The sequence below is a fragment of the Tachyglossus aculeatus genome, chromosome 16 (assembly GCF_015852505.1).
Source record: "Tachyglossus aculeatus isolate mTacAcu1 chromosome 16, mTacAcu1.pri, whole genome shotgun sequence".
Lineage (NCBI taxonomy): Eukaryota > Metazoa > Chordata > Mammalia > Monotremata > Tachyglossidae > Tachyglossus > Tachyglossus aculeatus.
The window spans coordinates 49836930-49856773 of record NC_052081.1 but is presented as its reverse complement, the minus strand read 5'-3'; the positions used below and the strand labels follow the sequence as shown (position 1 = coordinate 49856773).

The 19844-nt window shown below is 62.5% G+C and overlaps 1 protein-coding gene across 1 annotated transcript in view; it reads left to right on the top strand.

Annotated features, from left to right (window-relative positions):
• Window positions 1-16734, top strand: part of RLF (RLF zinc finger) — a 45883-nt gene extending 29149 nt beyond the window's left edge. Inside the window, exons 5-10 of the mRNA XM_038758658.1 lie at window positions 836-1038; window positions 8024-8160; window positions 11127-11268; window positions 11470-12300; window positions 12410-13182; window positions 13214-16734. Coding sequence (XP_038614586.1) covers window positions 836-1038; window positions 8024-8160; window positions 11127-11268; window positions 11470-12300; window positions 12410-13182; window positions 13214-16232 — 5105 coding nt within the window. The 3' untranslated portion in view covers window positions 16233-16734. The remainder of the gene's footprint in view (window positions 1-835; window positions 1039-8023; window positions 8161-11126; window positions 11269-11469; window positions 12301-12409; window positions 13183-13213) is intronic.
• Window positions 16735-19844: the final 3110 nt, after the last annotated feature.

Sequence of the window (19844 nt, the reverse complement as noted above, 5' to 3'; positions counted from 1 at the left end):
CCTCCTTCCTCCTGACTGTAATGTATTTTAGGGTCTGTCTTTCCCCACTAGTAAGCTCCCTGAATGTAGGGATCAGCCTTCCTCCGTGTGCTCCCTTCCACTCTGTATACTCCAGACCACCCCTCTCCCCCACCTTAAAAGTCTTATTAAGGTCACTCCTCCAAGAGGCCTTCCTCGATTAAGTCCTCTTTTCCCCTGCTCCCTCTCCCCTCTGCATTGTCTCTGCACTTGGATCTGTGACCTCTGAGCGTTTGGTATCACCCCACCCTCAGCCCCACGGCCCTCATGTACGTGTCTATATATTATGTATTATAGATTATAGTAACGTCTCGTCTCCTAGACTGTAAGCTCATTTTGGACTGGGAACGTGTGTACCAATTCTGTTGTACTCTCCCAAGCACTTAGTATAGAGTTCTGCACATACACAGTAAGCCCTAAATAAATCCCATTGGTTGTTCGATCGTCTCTACCCGCTGTGTTGCACTTTCCTCAGCACTCCCAGTCCAGTGCCCTGCACGCAGCAGGCGCTCCGTTGACTCGTTGGTTGACTGAGAGTTGGTGGTTGCCAGTGGGCAAGCTTGGGAGCTGTGCAGCCTCGGCCCCGTTTCGGCGCCAAGTCCCGAGAGGATGGCGAGCCGCGTGGCTGGTGTCGATCTAGCCCGCTGGTGATGCCAAAGGGGCGGGCCGGAGCTCGGTCCCACTGCCCCCGGCTCCTGCTTGAGGCTTCGGAGGGCAACGGGGCGGACGTGTTCTCCGGTGCTGGACCAGAGCGGAGGGTTGGGAATGTATAAAGGAGCTGGGAACTTCTCTCTCTTGTGCTCTCCTCTTCCCGCAGCCAGTAGGTGGATGGCTCTGGAGGGCCCGTTCTTCCTGCAGATGCGAATCAAACACTTGCTCAAGTCCAACTGCATCCCCCAGGCAACCGCCCTGTCCAGGCTCTGCGCCGAGTCCCAGGACTTCGCTGGCACGGCCTCTTTCCGCCTGGCCTACATCACCTGTCTGTGCTCCCTGCTCCCCAGCGAAGAGGCCATCAAGGAGGTCGGTGTGGCGCGGGCTGCGGGCGGCGTGGGCCGGGCGGAAGAGATGGGGCGCGGGCCGGGGGGGACCCCGCTGGGTATTGCAGCAGAGTTTGGGTTTTTCGATCCGAGTGAAAAGATAACCGCGAGACATTCTTCAGGCTATTTCCAAAGAGGTTGGAAACCCACAATAGACCAGGGTCCCCTCTGAGAAGCCCCATGCTGCCTGGGCAGGGAGTTTGAGAGGAGCGGTAGAGGAACTGCCATGGGGCACGATGCGGTGGGCGTTTGGACCCCAGCGCAAGGCGAGCACGGTAGGATGAGCCGGGCAGGGCGACTCTGGGCCTCTGTTTTCCCAGCCGCTCAGCTTAATGTTCGATTCCTGGGTTTGGGATGTGTTTCCCGGAAAAGGGACCATCGGCTTAAACCCCGGCTGGGATTCCCGGGGGCAGAAACGGGCCCCCTGTCCCAAGTCCCCGCGTCTGGATGTCGGGGGGAGGGCCACCGTGGGCAGGCGGTTGGGGTGGGTCCACGCCTCACAGCTCACCGCCCACTGCGGGCTCAACCCTCCCCATCCCGACCTCTTCCTCAGGAGTGCCTTAGAGCTTCCAGGTCTGAGGGGCACCCCTGCTCTCCTGCTGTTGCGACACACGCTTCTGCGATTCCATCGCCACCCCCTCCCCCTCACCCCACCCCACGCTTACCCTGGGCCCTCAGGCCCGGACCCCGCACCAACTGCCCCTTGGCGTGGATGGCTTGGTCCCGGAGGTTCTGTTCCACCGGGCCGGGAGAGCTGTGGGCCACCGATGCAGGCCCGGGGCAGAGTTGGGATAGCCGGCCAGCCCGCGTGCTCCTCGGAGAGGGCTGATCGGTCTGGCCGGAGGGTGGAGGCGGGAGCGGGTGGGGCCACCCTGCCAAGCCCCAGCGGACCCACGCCGGCCACCCGTTGCCTGACTGACCGGTGAGGCGTGGTCGGGGCTTGGGCCCAGAGCTGACCGTACACCCTCTTAGCTGAGGCGTTAGCTCAGCAGACAGGGGTCTTGTCTCATTTGGTGACCCTGGTCAGGGGCTCCCTCCTGGGAGGTGGGGACGGCGGGGGGGGGACACATTGCCGTCCAACACTGACCTTTACCTGCCACCGTGGCATAAGGCCTGGGTTGGCACTAAGATGACGGAGTGGGCCGCTGCTGATCCGGCCATGCCGCCGGGCCCAGGATCTGTTCGTGCGAGCTGCCGCCGTGGCCCTGCCTCCCGGATGAGCTGCCTTCCCACCGTGCCGGTCTGGGAGAGGGGCCTAATGGAGCCAGTGATCTGTGATGGCCAAGACGGGTGCCATCGTGGGCGAGGCAGGCAGCCAGTCTGGACACGGGCATCAGGGTTGGGGACGCTAGTGGCGGAGACGAGTTGGGACGTGGATCTGGGGGGACAGTTGACCGGGGTCAGGCAGTTCACTGCCTCTCCTGGGCCCAACGGGCAACATCCCCATTCCTTCGGCACCCGGACCGCCCGAGGGCAGCAGCTGAGCCCCGTGACTCCAGAACTGGGGAAAGACTCGGCCCTCACGCTCAGGGAAGTCGGTCTCCTGGGGTCATCGGCCAGTACGAGAGCTGGCCCGGGAGGTGGGTTACCCAGAAAAACCTCCAGGCAGGAGATAAGCTTTTGCAGGGGGTGGATTTGGCGTGTCCCCTTCTTTCCCCCTGCCCAGGAAAGCTGGTGAGGGTGGAGAGCAGAGAACAGGCAGTTGAGCTAGCAGGAGGAAGAGGTGACCTGGGAGAGGGACCAGCTAGGAGCAGGAGGGGACTTAATAATAATAATGATGGCATTTATTAAGCACTTACTATGTGCAGAGCACTGTTCTAAGCGCTGGGGAGTTTACAAGGTGATCAGGTTGTCACACGTGGGGCTCACAGGCTTAATCCCCATTTGACAGATGAGGTAACTGAGGCCCAGAGAAGTTAAGTGACTTGTCCAAGTCACACAGCTAAGTGGCAGAGCCGGGATTTGAACCCGTGACCTCTGACTCCAAAGCCCGTACTCTTTCCACTGAGCCACGCTGCTTCTCTAACTCGGGGAGAGCTTGGGTTTTCTTCACAAAGCGATATCGGGGGCGGGGGATGCCGGGGTCTATACGTTGTTTCAGAATAGTAGTTTGCATTGCCCCCAGTGAGGCGGGACAGGCAGGGGGAGACCCGCCCGTGAGCCGTCAGAGCTGTCGCCGGAGAGCAGGTGTCTATGAGATAGTGTCGGAGGGGAATTGTCCGGGCTTGGAGATGGAGTGGGTGTGGGGGGATGGATGGGAGATGGGAACACCCGGAGAGAGGGGGTCCAGGCAACAGCACCAGTCCAGGTGGGAAGACGAGGGGGTCCGGTCATTATCTGAACTAGATTTGAGTTGGCACTGGGGCCTGCGAGCCGGGCCATCCTCATGGAGGCAGGAGAAGGTGAAACGGGTGATCTTGTGGGAGGGGTAGTGCTGCAGGTTTAGGCTGGGCTGGCTCCAAACAGGAGATGGTTTGGGCATCACTGAGGGGCGGTGAGAAAAGTCCCGAGCCAAAGACATGGCCCTGAGCCCCGAGGGTACCTCCAGGAGATGGGAAGAGACAGGATGAAGGGGAGCAGAGGGGAGAAGTGTGTCCGAGGCTGGGCAAATGTCTGTAGCTGAGTGCCGGAAGGGTTTAGAGGGCCCGCTTGGGTGACGGGGGACCGGTGGAGTGGGTCATCTCGGGAGGAGCCAGGTGGCAGAGTCCAGAGAAAGGGAGACAAGAAGAGAGAGGTGGAAGTCAGGAGATAGAGGCCGGGGGGCTTCCCCACAGTCTTCTGGTGCTGTGTGCTCATGGACCGGAGCAGGGTGAAAGAGCGAGGGGGTCCTGTGGGAGGCCAGGGAACCAGAATTTTTTTTTCCCAGTAGTGGGATGCCTGAGTGGGCGTGAAGGCAACGGGGACGAGCCAATCAGTCGATGGTAGTTATTGAGCCCTTACTGTGCGCAGAACACTGTACTAAGCATTTGGAAAGGTACGGTCCAAGGTATTGGAAACAGATCCCCAGCCCTCAAGGAGCTTACAGTCTAGAACCGGGGTGAGGTGGAAGGAGAGGAGGCGCGGGGCTGTCCTGAGCGTGTAGCTGGGTGAAGGTGGAGGGACCCATCATCTGGGGCAGGAGAGAAGTGGGGTTGGGGCTGGATGGACACCCTTTTGACGCTCACATAATAATAATTATGACATTTGTTAAGTGCTTGCTATGTGCCAAGCACTGTTTTAAGCACTGGGGTAGATACAAGGTAATCAGGTTGTCCCACGTGGGGCTCACAGTCTCAGTCCCCATTTTGCAGATGAGGTAACTGAGGCCCAGTGAAGTGACTTGCCCAAGGTCACACAGCTGACAAGTGGCGGAGCTAGGATTAGAACCCACAACTTCTGACTCCTAAGCCCGTGCTCTTTCCACTGTCATGTTATGACAGTGGGTTGAGAAAGTTGTCGGGGGTCAGGGCTGCTGGGAGCAGGCCACTTTGGGGTCCGTGGGGGAGAAATGGAGTAAGGAGGAGCCAGAGTCTCCCCGAGGCAGAGTGCCCTGGCGGCCCGCTGGCCGGGTGGCTCTCCGGGCCTGCTGATCAGGAACAACCCATCCAGGGCCTGGGAAATGGCCACAATCCTGGCACCATGTGTGGATTTGGGCCCGTCAATGAGGTGTCGGCCCCCTCCCCACCCCCACGCTTAGGGGACTGAGAGGCCGAGAACCAGGGGGCCGAAACGGCCCCGGGGAGAGGCGCCTGGCTGTCTCTGGCCATCCGGCCATCCAGCTGCAACGGGGGCCCGGGGGAATGGCAGGTGGGGCTTCTGAAGGACCACACAGTGAGCCAGCGGGAAGCACCATCTCCCCTGGGGTCGCTGCTGCTCTGTGGGGCACCCAAGTGGCCTGGCTCAGTTTCTTCAGAAATGAGGGATCTGTGGCAATCATCAGCCTCCCTCTTGCCCCGCCTCTGATTGGCGCCCGGAGGTGCCCTGGGTCTCGGTTTCCTCCTCAGACTCAGCCGGGCTCTGATCCGGGCTCCCGCTGGGGTTGACTCGGGAGCTCTCGGATTACCTTGTTTACCCTTTCCCTGGCCCCATCTTTCCCACGGGCTTTGCTCTCTGAGCCTTGTGCCAGAGCTGGTGCCCAGGCCGGGTGTGGCTGCCCATCTGGGCCCTCTGTGCTCTTGCTGCAGGTTGGGCTGCCCCTCCTTTGGCTGTTAGTGGCCACCCTGATAGGGCCCTGCAAAAGTTTCCCCTCCCAAACGCCTTCTTGTGTTCCCGGCCCTCCCTCTTTCCCTCCTCCTAGCTGAGTTCTGGGCAGCTCCGCAGCCATCGCCCCTGGCCGTGGCCCCAACCAGCCGAGGGGATGACCCTACTCTTCTACCCCTCCGGTCCTCAGTCCGTGCCCTCTGTCCACCTAAAGTTGTGAGCAGTTCTCTGGCCCGCCCATCCTCCCGCTGCCAACCCAGCCCCCTTGAGCCTCGCTCCAGGCTCACGGTTGCCCGAGCGATCATCTCTCCCTCTGTGAGCAGTTGCTGGGTGACAGGTCGGCCCCCTCCGCGCCCTGCCCCCCTCGTCCCCCTTTCCGAACTGGCTTTCAGGCAGTCCAGCTGACTCGGCCGACGTGCGTTAATTATGCCTGGCTGAGCCTCCTCTGAGAGGAGGCTTCCTGTTCTTCCTGACCCAGGCTGGGATGCCGCCTGCTGCTGTTAGGCATCCCTTTCTCCTTCCCTGGCCGGTGGTCATCCCCCGCTGTGTGGCTCTGGCTCCTTCCCTGAATGGATCCTCACCGTTTTCTCTTCTTGGAGTCGCTTCCAACTCCTGGCATGCCCGCTGCCTGACGGTATCGGCCATTCCCCTCCCCGATCTGCCAGTTTTGTGGCCCGAAGCCAGGAGCCACTCCTTCCCTGGAGGAGCCCGAATGGTTCAGGGGACTCAGAGCCCTTGGTCCCCCATCTCCCCGCCCCCCTGGATGCTCTGCTCCACCGCACTCAGGCTCTTCGACTTGCCGAGCGGTAGGAAATTCCCTCCCTGTTCTGCGGCCGAGCCGGGGGTGGGCGAGAGGGCTCAGCAGCAGCACAGGCCCCTGCCGCTGCGTTCTCCAGTTGACCCACCGTTCGGTGGATGGTATTTCTTGAGTCTCTAGCGAGCGTCCACAAAGGATCACTGCCGGTCAGACGGGACACGGGGACATTGGGAGGAATTATGGACAAGCAGTCCTCCTGGAACCAAACCATTTATTAGGTGCTCGTTATCAGGAATGGGGCAGCCCCGCAATCCCTGACTTGTTCCCTCTTCATCCTTGACTCCAGTCACTTAGTATGGAGCATCTGACATCCCGGATTCTCTACTCTCCTTCTCTGATTCTCTCCTCAGTGATCCGTGAAGGACCACCTAATACCCCTGACTCTCCTCTCTCCATCCCCGAATCTCCTTGCAGTAACTCCTCATGGACCATCTAATGGCCCTGGCTCTCCCCACAGGGACCAGCATGGATCATCCGCCCCCGACCCCCCACCCCCACGTTTGCATCCAGGGACCCATTTTGGACCGCTTGGTCCGCAGAGCTGTAATTTTGAGAGCGTGGTTGTATGGACCAGAAACAGGGAAATGTTAAGCAGGCAGGACTATTGGTCTGCTTAGCCATTGGTAGAGCAGCATACTAAGCTTTCCAAGAAGTTGCTGGGGAGAAAGCAGGGTTCCCTGACAGATAGACGAGGGCTAAGTGTGGTTAGAAGGAGCTAACAGCTGCGGTGGGAGTGGCGTTTACTGAAAGCCTGTTTGGTGCAGTGCACTGTCCTGAGTGCTTGGGAAAGCACAACAGAAGCCCAAGACCTGTGCCCTGCCCATAAGGAGCCTCCACTCTAATAGGGGAGACCCAGACAGACAGAAACACCAAACGTGGACCACGTGGGAGTTGTAGGGACAGCAGAGAGCTCAGGGTGCTTCGGGGATAGGACGCAGTCGGAGAACTTAGAGATAATTACCCCACGTTGCTCCTGTCCTGAGCCACGGGGCTGGAAGAAACGGCTCCCGTGCCCCTGCCGCCATCCTCGGGTGGTTCAGTTGGCGACACCGGCCCCGTCGACCGCCCGCCTGCTAGATGGGACGCAGCTGCTGACCCACTCAGGCCAGCAGCCTCCCCCGGGAGGCGGGCGAGCACGGTGGCTCTTATTGAGCCACCGTGACAGAAGTTTGTCCTGCTGGCCAAAGTCCAGGGGCGGTGGCCCCCCATCCCGGCCGCTCCCCTCCCCATCCTCCCCTGGCCCTCAGGGCCGCCTGCGAGGGAAGCGAGGGAAGTGTGTGCTTCTGGACGGGGAGGGGACTCTGCAGGTGCCCGGTTTTCTCCAGCCGCTTCGTGCCTCAGGAGGCCTCCCCAGCTCCCCCGGGCCCAGCTGCAGCGGCTTGCTTCGGGGACTCTCTGAGAAAAGTGAACTCTCCATTTAGCCTGAATTATGTCTTGGGTTTTTTCACGTCAAACTCTGCTTCTATATCCAAGCTGCTTCCGGGCTCCCTGCCACCGATGGCTGGATTCCCAGCTGGGAACATGGGGTCCGAATGTGATTGGGGTGGGGAGCGGGGGTTAGGGGGGCGGGAGGGGGAGGGATGTGGTGCGGCCAGCGTTTGCAGGCTCCCACCCTGACGGACTTCCCGTGGGAGCGGTCCCGGCCGCTCGAACCGTGAGCTTTATAAATCCCTGATGATCGCTCGCGCTCCGGGGCCCCAGAGAGGCCTCCCGGCCCCGCGGGTCAACCGGCTTACCCGAGACGGTGCGAGCAGGGAGGGGATCCGGGCCAAAAGGGACCAGGCGCCGGAGGAATCTGGATCAAATGAGTTCCCGCTCTGGCCTCCCCTCCTCTCCCGCCCCGACCCCGGACGTCCTCTCTGCACCGGTCCCTACTAGGGGTCAGTCCTGCCACCGCACCGCCACTTCCCCACAAAGACGCTTCAGGGAAGTCTCTGCTCCCTCAGTGACTCCGACGTGTCGTTTTTGATAGATTGCAAAGTTGGACTGCAAGGAAGTACTAGACATCACATGTAATCTGGAGTCTGAGGGTCAGGATAACACAGCATTTATTCTTTGTACGACTTACCTTACGCAGCAGCTGCAAACTGCAAGTGTGTATTGCTCTTGGTAAGTATCCGGTTTTTTTTTTTTTTTCCCACTCTCTTTGACAGCGCTTCGAACTGCTTCTTCAACTGACTGCTCTGAAATGTCATTTTGTTTCAGTGATGAGCCCGGGGCTCACTGTCTTGCTCCAGACCCCTGTTGGCTTGGAACGAAGCCAGACCCCTGGAGTCCTGAGGGCTGGCCCTGGGACGCCGCCTTCTGCAGCAGAAAAGGGGGTGGGGGGCTGGGGAGCGGTGGGAGAGAGAAAGCACACCTCAAAGTGGGTGGGAAACATTTAGTAGACGTAAAAGACCACCCCCTTCTGTCCCCCCGCCCCGCCCTGGGAGCACCTACTCTGCTTCAGTATATGCTCGGGTAGCTCTTCTGAAGCACTAGCCTCCTCTCGCTCTCCCCCTCCCTTCCCTTGTCTCCTCTCCTTGCCTCGGAGGCACTTGGAGAGAGAATTTGAGGTCCACGGGGGGTGTTCGTGTGTGTGTGCGCGTGCATGCAGGGGGCTTTAAACACGGAGGTGACCTCCTCTTGTGAGCCAGAATTAGCCACAGACCCCGCTGGGGTTTTGGAGCAACGCAGTAGAGTGCTGACCTAGCGGTGCCTTGGGGATGGTGAGGAGCAGCGTGGATTGATTCAGGTCCCTGGTTGTAGTGACGTGGGAAGCGGCAGGCGGGGCTGCACGTGTCAAAACGGAATGAATCAAGGACGGTGTGGCAGCCGAGCTCCAGGAGCCCCTGGCTTCAGTGGGCTTCCCCGACTCCTCGCAGACTTTCTGCCGCAGGAGGGGGTCCTGGGATCCCCACGTTGCTGTGGGGGGTTTGGAAGAGCCTGGATGGCCCTTGCCGTGCCCCCCCGGGGGCCTGCGCAGAGCCAGAGCCACACCGAGGGCCGGGCGGGGTGAGGGCGGGGAGGTCAGGTGGCCGGTGAGTGAGCAGGGTGACGGGCTGAGGGCACCTTTCCAGAGTGGCTCGGCCCTGATCCCGGACCGCCCTCCCATCCCATCCCTACGCCCAGCGGAACTGGCCGGGCCTCCTCCACAGGGCCTGGCGGCCGTGTGTTCCCACCCTCCACGGTCCGGCTTCCCAAGGATCTCAGCGGTGCGACCTGCGGGGGCTGGAACTGACCAGCCGCTTTGGAGCTTTACGCTTGTTCTCAATCAGTCAATCCTCATTATTGTCACCTGCAGTATGTTTTCAACACTTCCCATGTGCCAAGCACTGTGCTAATCGTGGAGGCAGATAGAATATTGTCAGAACAAACCCAGTCTCTGTCCCGTGTGGGGCTCAGTCTAAGGGAGAACAGATGAGGACACTGGGACCCAGAGAAGAGAAATGACCCACCCAGGGTCAAACAGCAGGCAAGTGGCGGAGTGGGAGTACAGCCCAGATCTTGGGGCTCCCAGTGGTGAGGTTTCCCCTGGACCGCGCTGCTTCGTTGGCTCTTGGGTTCTTTTGAAGTGCACTCAGAGGTGACATCCCTGCTGCCGAAAGAGGGAAAGGCCACTGGCCGGTCTGGAGGCGTCGGCCAAGGCCACTGGCCTCCTGGCTCCCCTGCGGAGGAGGGATGGGATGTTGGGGCTGTTTCTGTGTGTTTGTGTGTACAGGCTCCTGGCATCGGTGGGAAATGTCTTTGAAAACAACCTTGAATGTTTTTCTTTGATCCCTTCTGAAACGCCAGAATGTCTTTGAACCCTACGGTTCTGGCACAGGGGTGACTAGGGACCCCCTGGGCTCTGACCCCAGCAGGGAAGTATCTCGCTACCCCAGGCTGGGGCTGCTGGCCCACGGGGTAACTGCTGGGGGGCACCCGATCCTTCCAAAAGGGCTTGGGCCACGGGCTACTCCTCCCTTGGGTGCCAGGGTCTGAAGCCGCTGGTCGTGGGGAAGGGTTTAGGGGCAGATTATGGACGGGGACCCTCTCCTCCCTCCCGGAGCGGCTCTTGGCCAGGCCGTGTCGCCCTTCCCCGCGTCTGGGCCCCGGTCCTTGGTGCCAGTGGCGGCGGCAAGTGTGGCCATTGGTTTTGGGAAGTCGGATAGGTTGGGTTTTTTTTTCCCCCCACTGGCCTCCTCTCTCCTGTTCTTGCCCCACCTGGTTGGATGAGCTGCCGGAGGGGCTCGGGGCTCAGGAAACCGGCCAGCCCCATAGATGGGATTATTGCTCTTCCTCTCCGACCCCGAGTGGAAGGGCCGGGCGGGACTCACCGGGCGCATCAGGAGCAAAGGAAGCCACGGGTAGCGGAGCAGTCCCCCCGCCGGGCCTGGGGCCGCCTCCCCGGGCGGAACGGAGAGCGGGGGTCAGCCGGGGCCGCGGCGGCAACGGCCCCAGAAGCCGAGGCCAGTAACGGGGGCTGCTCCGCACCCGCGGCTTCCTGCTCCAGAGGTCTGACGGTGGGCGGCGGCTGGAGCAGGTGAGCCGCTTTGGCGAAGGAGCGGCGGGCTCGGCTGGCCGACCGTCCGCCCGGGGCCGGCGTGTCCCCGCTGAAACTGGGTGGGCGCGAGGGCTTGTGTGTGCGTGTGTGCGTGCGGCCCCCACGTCCCCACTCTGTCCCCGCTTCTGCTCTGCCTAACCCTTCCCTGCCCTCTTCTCCCGCATTGCAGCTCAAACCGCTGGCTTCGCCCTCATTTAAGCCCTGGTCCCGGACTCCAGGGGAGAGCTCTGACCCCAAAGCCAAGGCTTCCCGGGGCCCCGGGTGGGAGAGAGGCTGCCGGCGGTTGGGGGAATCCCTGTGTAGGGAAAGATTGGGCTTTCCAGCGGCCCGCTTTCTGTGACAGGAGTGAGGGCTACTTGGTAGGTTGGCCAGCTAGATTTTTTCGTCCTGTTCTGTCCTATTCATCCAAGCGCTCAGTACAGCGCCCCGCCCGCGGTAGGTGCTCGGTCCGTACCCTCGATACCGTCGGTGGCCGCCCCCCCCGGTTAGTGATCTTTCGGTGGCCGTGGTTTTACCCCGGGGGCAACAGTCTTTGATTTCTCTTCCGCAGGGAGCTGACTCTGTTTTGGAGTAAGCTGCAGAGAAGGATCGATCCTTCTTTAGACACGTTCTTGGAACGGTGTCGTCAGTTTGGGGTCATCGCCAAGACCCAGCAGCACCTCTTCTGCCTAATCAGGGTCGCCCAGGCTGAGGTAGGTCGCTGGGCCGGGCCGGGCGCGAGCGGGGAACCCGCGGCGAGCCCTCGGTTTGGCCCTCCGGGTGGGATGGCGGCCGTCGGGAGGCGCCGGGCCGGGGACGATCTTGGGGGGGCCCCCCCCCCCGCCTTCCCAGCCCCTTGGGACCGGGTGGGTTTACCAAAGTGAGGGACCGTCTCTCCGTCTCCGTCCCGGCAGGCAGAAGGAGCCGGGCTGGGCGTGTCGGTGCTGCTGTGCGTGCGGGCCCTCCAGATCCGGACCGGCGAGGACGACGAGATGAAGGCGTCGGTGTGCAAGACCATCAGCTGCCTCCTGCCCGACGACCTGGAGGTGCGGCGGGCCTGCCAGCTGACCGAGTTCCTCCTGGAGCCCAGCCCGGAGGGCTTCGGCCTGCTGGAGGAGCTGTACCTGCAGCCCGACCAGAAGTTCGACGAGGAGAACGCCCCCGTGCCCAACTCCCTGCGCTGCGAGCTGCTGCTGGCCCTCAAGGCCCACTGGCCCTTCGACCCGGAGTTCTGGGACTGGAAGACCCTGAAGCGCCACTGCCACCAGCTGCTGGGCCAGGCGGCCTCGGACTCGGACGGCGACCTGAGCGGCTACGAGCTGTCCCTGCACGAGACGGACGTCCTGGAGTCGTTCCTGAGCGACTACGACGAGGCCAAGGAGGACAAGGCCTGCCGGCGGCCGGACGCGGCGGAGCCGCTCAAGGAGAAGCCGCGGGACAAGAAGCCCATCGGCTCGTCGGAGCGCTACCAGCGCTGGCTGCAGTACAAGTTCTTCTGCGCGCTGTGCAAGCGGGAGTGCATCGAGGCCCGCATCCTGCACCACTCCAAGATGCACATGGAGGACGGCGTCTACACCTGCCCCGTCTGCCTGCGCAAGTTCAAGAAGAAGGAGTTCTTCGTGCCCCACGTCATGGAGCACGTCAAGATGCCCCCGAGCCGGCGGGACCGGCCGAGGAAGAAGCAGCAGCAGCAGCAGCAGCAGCAGCAGCAGCAGCAGCAGCAGCAGCAGCAGCAGCAGCTGCTGGTGAAGAGGGAGCAGCCCGCCAAGGCCCCGGCGCCGCCCGACCCGGACCCCCCCCCCGCCCCCGCCGAGCGCCGCCGGGGGGGCCGGGGGGGAGCCGGCCCCGCCGGAGGCGGAAGGGGCCGCCGGGGACCCCCACGACTACGTCACCTTCCGCAACCTGGAGGCCTGCCGGCTGCAGGACCGCGACCTGTACCCGTGCCCGGGCACGGACTGCTCGCGGGTCTTCAAGCAGTTCAAGTACCTGAGCGTGCACCTGAAGGCCGAGCACCAGAACGACGACGCCAACGCCCGGCACTACCTGGACATGAAGAACCGCCGGGAGAAGTGCGCCTTCTGCCGCCGCCACTTCATGACGGCCTTCCACCTGCGGCAGCACGAGCAGGTGCACCGCGGGCCGCAGCCCTACCTCTGCGTCTCCATCGGCTGCTCGGCCCGCTTCTCCTCCGTCAACGAGCTGCTGCACCACAAGCAGAAGCACGACGACCTGCGCTACCGCTGCGAGCTGCGGGGCTGCGGCGTCGTCTCCAGCGACCTGGGCCAGCTGTACCACCACGAGGCCCAGCACTTCCGGGACGCCTCCTACACCTGCACCGTCGCCGGCTGCAAGAAGTTCTACTACTCCAGGGCCGAGTTCCGGGACCACCTCTCGGCCCACGCCGCCCCCGCCCCGCCGGCCGGGCTCTCCAACGGCGGGCCGGCGTCCCCGCCCCCCGCCGCCGCGGGGGGCCCGGGGGGCCGGTCGCCGCCGGGCTGCCCGGGGAAGCCGCCCCCCGCCGAGGACCCGCCGTCGGGCGAGGGGGCGGCCGGCGCCCCGCCGGAGCCGGGGGAGGCCGCCGCCTCCGCCGCCGCCGCCGCCGCCGCCGCCGCCGCGGCCTGCGACCCGCCCCAGGACCCCCGGCGACAGCGGCTCCAGCGGCCGGCTGAGCCCCAGCTCGTCCACCTCCGGGAACGAAGGGGACCCGGAGCCCTCCCCGGCGGAGGGGGGCGCGGCCGTCTGCTTCGACGGGAAGAGGTTCACCTGCGGCCTGGCGGGCTGCGGCTCGGTGTACAAGAACGCCCGCGGGATGCAGCGGCACCTGCGCAAGGCCCACCCTTACCACTTCAAGCCCAAGAAGCGGCCGGGCGGGCGGCCGGGGGAGCCCCCCCGGGTCCCCGACCCCCGCCGGGCCGCCGGGCCGCCCGACGCCCGGGACGCCCTCTCCGACAGCGGCGGCGAGTCCCCGGACGAGAGCCCGGAGCGGGTCGCCCCCGCGGCCCGGCGGCTCGGCCCGGGGGGCTGCCGCCCGGGGCCCGAGGACACCATGCTGGAGCTCATGCTGGGCCTGAAGCACCTCAGCCTGCAGAACGCCAACTCGCGCCTCCCGGAGCCCCCGGCCGAAGCGGGGGCGCCGCCGGCCTCCCCCGAGGCCGACGCCGAGCCGGGGCAGCCCGACGACGGCCCGGGCGGGGAGGCCGTGTCCAGCCAGTACCTGGCCCAGTTGGCGGCCAAGCCCTTCTTCTGCGAGCTGCAGGGCTGCAAGTTCGAGTTCGTGACCCGGGAGGCCCTGCTGATGCATTACGTCCGGAAGCACAACTATTCCCGGGAGCAGGTCCTCCAGCTGAGCATGTTCCAGCACCGCTACTCCCCCTTCCAGTGCCACATCTGCCAAAGATCCTTCACCCGGAAGACCCACCTGCGCATCCACTACAAGAACAAGCACCAGATCAGCAGCGACCGGGCCCCCCTCAAGCTGTTCGGCAAGAAGACGGTCGGCCAGGCCGGCCCGGTCCCCGGCGGGAGGTTGAAAGGCCGGGCCCCGGGGCCGGCGGCCTTCTGCCCCAACGGCGCCGACCGGGGCGGCTCGGAGACGGACCCGGAGTCCTCCGGCGAGGAGCCCGGGGGCGCCCCGCGGGAGGGCCGGGGCAGCCGCCGGACGGTGGCCCGGGGCAACCTGTGCTACGTCCTCAGCAAGATCCAGAAGCCGTTCCGCTGCATCCACAAGAGCTGCACCTCGGCCTTCACCAGCCTCAAGGGCCTGATCCGCCACTACCGCACCGTGCACCGCTACAGCCGCGAGCAGGTGTGCCTGGAGAAGGACAAGGCCCGGCGCAAGAGGGAGCTGGTCAAGTTCAAGAAGGTCTTCGTCTGCAAGTTCAAGGAGTGCAGCAAGCGCTTCCTGGGCGCCAAGGCCCTCGCCAAGCACTGCAGCGACTGCCACCACCTGGACCAGCTGGAGGAGGCCGAGGCCGAGGACGTCCCGCGCCACCCCTGCGGCCGGCCCCAGTGCCCGGCCGCCTGCCACTCGCCCGGCAAGCTGCGGCAGCCGCAGCAGCAGCAGCGGACGGAGCCGCGCGGGACCGGCGGGTCCGACTGGGAGATCCACTGCGACCTGGACGGCTGCGGCCGCGTCTTCTCCCACCGCAGCGGCTACTCGCAGCACGTCTTCTTCCGCCACAGGGACTTCTACGACGGCCTCTTCCGCAGCCCCAAGGCGGAGCCGGGGGCCCTCCCCGGGACCGAGGCGGGCTTCCCGGGCGAGGACCCCGAGGGCGGGCAGAGGCCGCCGCCGCCGCCGCCGGGGGCCAGGAGCCGCAAGTGCGGCTCGGTCAGAGAGAAGCAGCCCATGGCCTTCAAGACCAGGGAGGAGGCCCTGGGCATGTGCCTGGAGCAGGCGGAGCACACGCAGTACCCCTGCATGGTGCGGGGCTGCCTGTCCGTGGTCAAGCTGGAGAGCAGCATCGTCCGGCACTACAAGCGCACCCACCAGATGAGCTGCGCCTTCCTGGAGCAGGAGCTGCAGAAGCTGGTGCTCTGCGTGGAGTACGGCACGAGGCTCCCGCCCCCGCCCCCCCCGGACCCCAGCCCGCGGGCCGGGGACCGGGACGGTGAGGGTGAGGAGGTGGGCGGCAAGGAGGAGGAGGAGGAGGAGGAAGAGGAGGACGAGGAGGACGAGGAGGACGACGAAGAGGAGCACGACGAAGACGGGGAGGAACCGGGAGGGGAGGTGGCGACGGCGACGGCGGCAGGCGAAAGCAGAGACTGTGCAGCGGGAAGGACCGGGGTGCCCGGCGTCGCGGCGGGAGGCCGGGCGCCTTCCCTCGCCGCCCCGGAGGTGGGGGGCCGGGGGCGGGCTGCAGGCACCCCGCTGCTGGGGGCCGAGACTTTCCTATACCGGGGCATGGCGGGGGCCGCCCAGGCGGCGGGGGCGGGGGCCCCCGAGCCCAGCCTTTGGAAGGCGGAGCAGTCGGTCCTCGGGGCCGCCCAGAGCCGGGCGGGCTTCGCCGACCTCCCGCCGCCCCCGCCCGGCAGGAGGGACCCCGGGGATTGGCGGCCGAGCGCCGGACCGGACCCCGCGGCCAGAGTCCTAGACCGCGTCCCCAGAGAGCCGCCGGTCCGCAAGGCCCCGCCGCCCCGCCCCATCGACCTGAGGACCTATAAGCCGATGGGCTTCGAATCTTCCTTCCTCAAGTTCATTCAGGAGAGTGAGGAGAAGGAGGACGATTGGGACGAGTGGGAACCCCCGGAGCCCGGGTCCCCGTCTGGCAGCGGAGGGGCGGAGGAGAGCCCCGGCGAGGCGGAGGAGAGCCCCGGCGGAGCGGAGGGGAGCCCCGGCGGGGCGGCGGGGAGCCCCGGCGGGGCGGTGGGGAGCCCCGGCGGGGCGGCGGGGAGCCCCGGTGTAGCCGGGGAAGCCCCCCGCGATGCCAGCTTACCTCAGGCGCCGGCCGAGCCTGCCCCCGGCGACAGGCCGACCGCCGACTCGCCGGGCGGCCCTTCCCTGCAGGACCTGCAGGCCATCCTGGACAAGGCCCTGACGGACTGCGGCGAGCTGGCCTTGAAGCAGCTGCACTACTTGCGGCCAGTGGTGGTCCTGGAGAGGCCCAAGTTCTCCGCCCCTCTCTTAGACCTGTTCCCTCCCAAGAAGGCCGACGAGCTGTGCGTTGGGAGCTCCTGAGGCCCCCCCCCACCCCCGCCCCCCGCCCGGGGCAGGGAACGAGGCCGGATCCGGGTCCGCTCCGGGGGGCCCGAGCCGCCGCCGCCGCCCACCCCCACCCGGGGCCCGGATCGGGCCCGGGAAGCTTAGGCTGTTGGGTCGCCGGGACGGATGTGATCTCGGCCGGTGGTACCGGCCCTGGGCGTCAGCCCCCCCTCCGTCGGTTGGTTTTTGCGTTTGGGTTTCTTTCGTTGGTTTGTTTTTCTCCTTCCTTTTTAAAAGAAAATTGGAACTGTGGTCTGTTTGGTGCTAATGAATACATCGACATACTGGGGCTTCCTTTTCCGATTCCGTGTGCATGATTGTATATGAAACCGACCCCGCGTGGCGGTCCCAGGGGGAGGGTGGAGGAAGGAGGGGTGGACAGTTCTTACTTGACTTGAATGTGCGCTGCAGAGCGCTTCATGTAATATATTGTACACTACAGCATCTTCTATTTTTTGAGTTATGAGTTTCAATAAATTACAATTTTTCACCCACTTCTCGTTTACTCCGCAAGACTTTTCCAGCCTCGGGCCAGGCGGGTCGGGGGCCGCAGGATGGGTCGCGTCTCTCAGCGTGCCGCAGCGTTCGAGGCCGGAAACCACGGTAAGGAGGCCTGGGTTTGGCGGAGGGTCTCCCCATCTCGGGGAGTGTGGCGCGGGGACAGGGACGAGTGGGACCCCCGCCAGTGCCCGTCCCACCCGCAGGCTCGCCCGTTGTCGGCTCAGCGGGGCCGGGAGGTCCCTCGACGCCCGGAAAGGCTCGGAGGATGCAGGCTTTGGGCACCCGGGAGTTTCCTGCTCCTTCCTGATCATCCTTGGGTGGCATTTCTCCAGCGGGCGGGGGGTCGGAGAGACGAGACGAGCAGACCCCCCTCCTCGATTGTCACCTGGGGTTGTACGACCCAGGGGAGGTAGACTCCTTCGGTGGGACCGGGACGGATTTAGCTCCTGATGAATGCAACGCTCTCGCCCCATCAGCCCCCCATGTAGGGCACTGGGGAAGCAGTGTGGCTCAGTGGAAAGAGCTTGAGAGTCGGAGGATGTAGGTTCTAATCCCGGGTCCATCACATGTCTGCTGTGTGACCTTGGATGAGTCACTTAACTTCTCTGTGCCTGTTATCGCACCTGTAAAATGGCGATTAAGACTCTGAGCCCCATATGGGACAGGGACCGTGTCCAACTGATTAGCCTGTATCTACTCCAGTGCTTAGCACGTAGCAAGTGCTTAATCAATCGTATTTATTGAGCGCTTAGTGTGTGCAGAGCACTGTACTAAGCGCTTGGGAGGTACAAGTGGGCAACATCTAGAGACAGTCCCTACCCAACAAGAAATACCGCTGTTATTATTATTATGTTATTTATTGAGGATCCCGTTCTGAGGGCTGATACGAGGCGACCGGCTCAGACATAGTCTCCGTGGCCGTGGGGTACACCGTCCAACAGGGGGACTTGGAGAGGGAGACTGATCCCCACTATACAGATGAGAAAACTGAGGTCCAGAGAGGTTAGTGGACTTGTTCTAGGTCACCTCAATATGTCAAAAACAGAACTCCTCATCTTCCCGCCCAAATATCCTGTCCTTCCCATCACTGTAACATATTGTACATATTTACTATTCTATCTTGTTAATGATGTGTATTTAGCTTTAATTCCATTTGTTCTGACGACTTGACACCTGTCCTCATGTTCTGTTTTGTTGTCTGTCTCCCCCTTCTAGACTGTGAGCCCGTTGTTGGGTAGGGACCGTCTCTATATGTTGGCGACTTGTACTTCCCAAGCGCTCAGTACAGCGCTCTGCACACAGTAAGCGCTCAATAAATACGATTGAATGACTGAATGAATGAATGTAACCTATACCACCCATCCTCCGCGTCTCACAAGCCTGTAACCTTGGCAGTATCAATCATTGGTATTTATTGAGTACTTAAAAATGCACAAAGCACTATACTAAGGGCTTGGGAGAGTACAGTAAAACAGAATTAGCAGTCACATTCCCTGCCCCTAATGAGTTTACAGTCCGGAGGAGGAGACGGACGAATAAATAATTTAGACTATAATTTAAAGAATGGTAAATAAGCGCTTTTAGACTGTAAAGAATTGTAAATAAGCGCTGTGGAGTTGAGGGCAGGTAGCCAAAGGTCACAGATCCAAGTGCGTGGATGACACGGAAGGGAGAGCGAGCCAGGGAAAAAAGGGCTTAATTGGGGAAGGCCTCTTGGAGGAGATGGGGCCTTAATAATGGGTTGAAGGTGGGGAGGGTGGCCGGCTGTCATATCATCATCATCAATCGTATTTATTGAGCGCTTACTATGTGCAGAGCACTGTACTAAGCGCTTGGGAAGTACAAATTGGCAACATATAGAGGCAGTCCCTACCCGACAGTGGGCTCACAGTCATACGTGGAGGAGGAGCGAGTTCCAGAGTAGGGGGAGGATGTGGGAAAGGGGGTCGGTGGTGAGATAGATGAGAACAGGGCCCCAGGGGAGAGGAATGTGTGGGCTGGGTTGGAATAGGTCAGTGAGTTGAGCCAGGATGGAGCGAACCGATTGAGTGCTTTAAAGCCGAGGGAAAGAGGTTTCTGTTTGATGCGGAGGTGGGTGGGTAACCACTGGAGGGTTTTTGAGAGGGGTGACGGGAACTGAACTTTTTTAGAAAAATGATCCGTGCAGCAGAGTGAAGCATGGACAGGAGTCGGGGGGAGATGGGAGGCCAGGAGGCAAGCGAGGAGGCAGGTGCTGTAGTCAAGATGGGATAGGATAAGCGCTTGGATCGGTGTGGTAGCAGTTTGAATGGAAATGGAAGGGCAGATTTTTAGTAATATTGCGAAAGTAGAACCGCCAGCATTTGGTGATGAGAGCTGGAGATGTAGATTTGGGAGTCATCTGCATGGAGATGGTAGTCGAAGCCACGGGCGAGAACGAGTTCTCCAAGGGAGTGGGTGTGGATGGACAACAGTGACCTAAAACTGAGCCCTGAGAGACCCTCAGGGTCAGAGGATGAGAGGCAGAGCCGGCAAAAGAAACTGAGGAAAATCGGCGATAGAACCACAAGAGCAGTTTCGGTGAAGCTAAGGGTGGGTAGAGTTTCAAGAAGGAAGTGAGCTATAGTATCCAAGGCAACTGAGAAGGTTAAGATAAAAGTAGAGGCCAGCAGATTTGGCGAGAAGGTCGTTGATGCAGAGGGCTGTTTCTCGGGAGCAAAGGGGGCAGAAGCCGGATTAGAGGGGGTCAAGCAGAGGAAATGGAGACAGTGGACGTTTGGGGGGAGGGAAGTGGGCTGGTAAACGGAGGGAGCCAAGATGTCAAGGGAGGGTTTTGGTTTTTTTAGGATGGGAACAGTTAACTACTTCTGAAAGCAATGGGGAAGAAGTTGAAAAGTGAACAGTCAAAGGTGGCAGTCAGGAAGGGAAGGAGGGAGGGGGTGAGGGTTTTAAAAACGTATGAAGAGTTGGAGTCAGAAGCACAGGTGGAGAGGGTAGATTTAGAGAGAAGGCAAGAGATCTCATCTTGAGCTTCTGCAGGGGATAATATAAGGTGAAGAGGGTGAAGGAGCTGCGGGGGAATGGGGAGGAGAAGAGATTCAGGGAGAA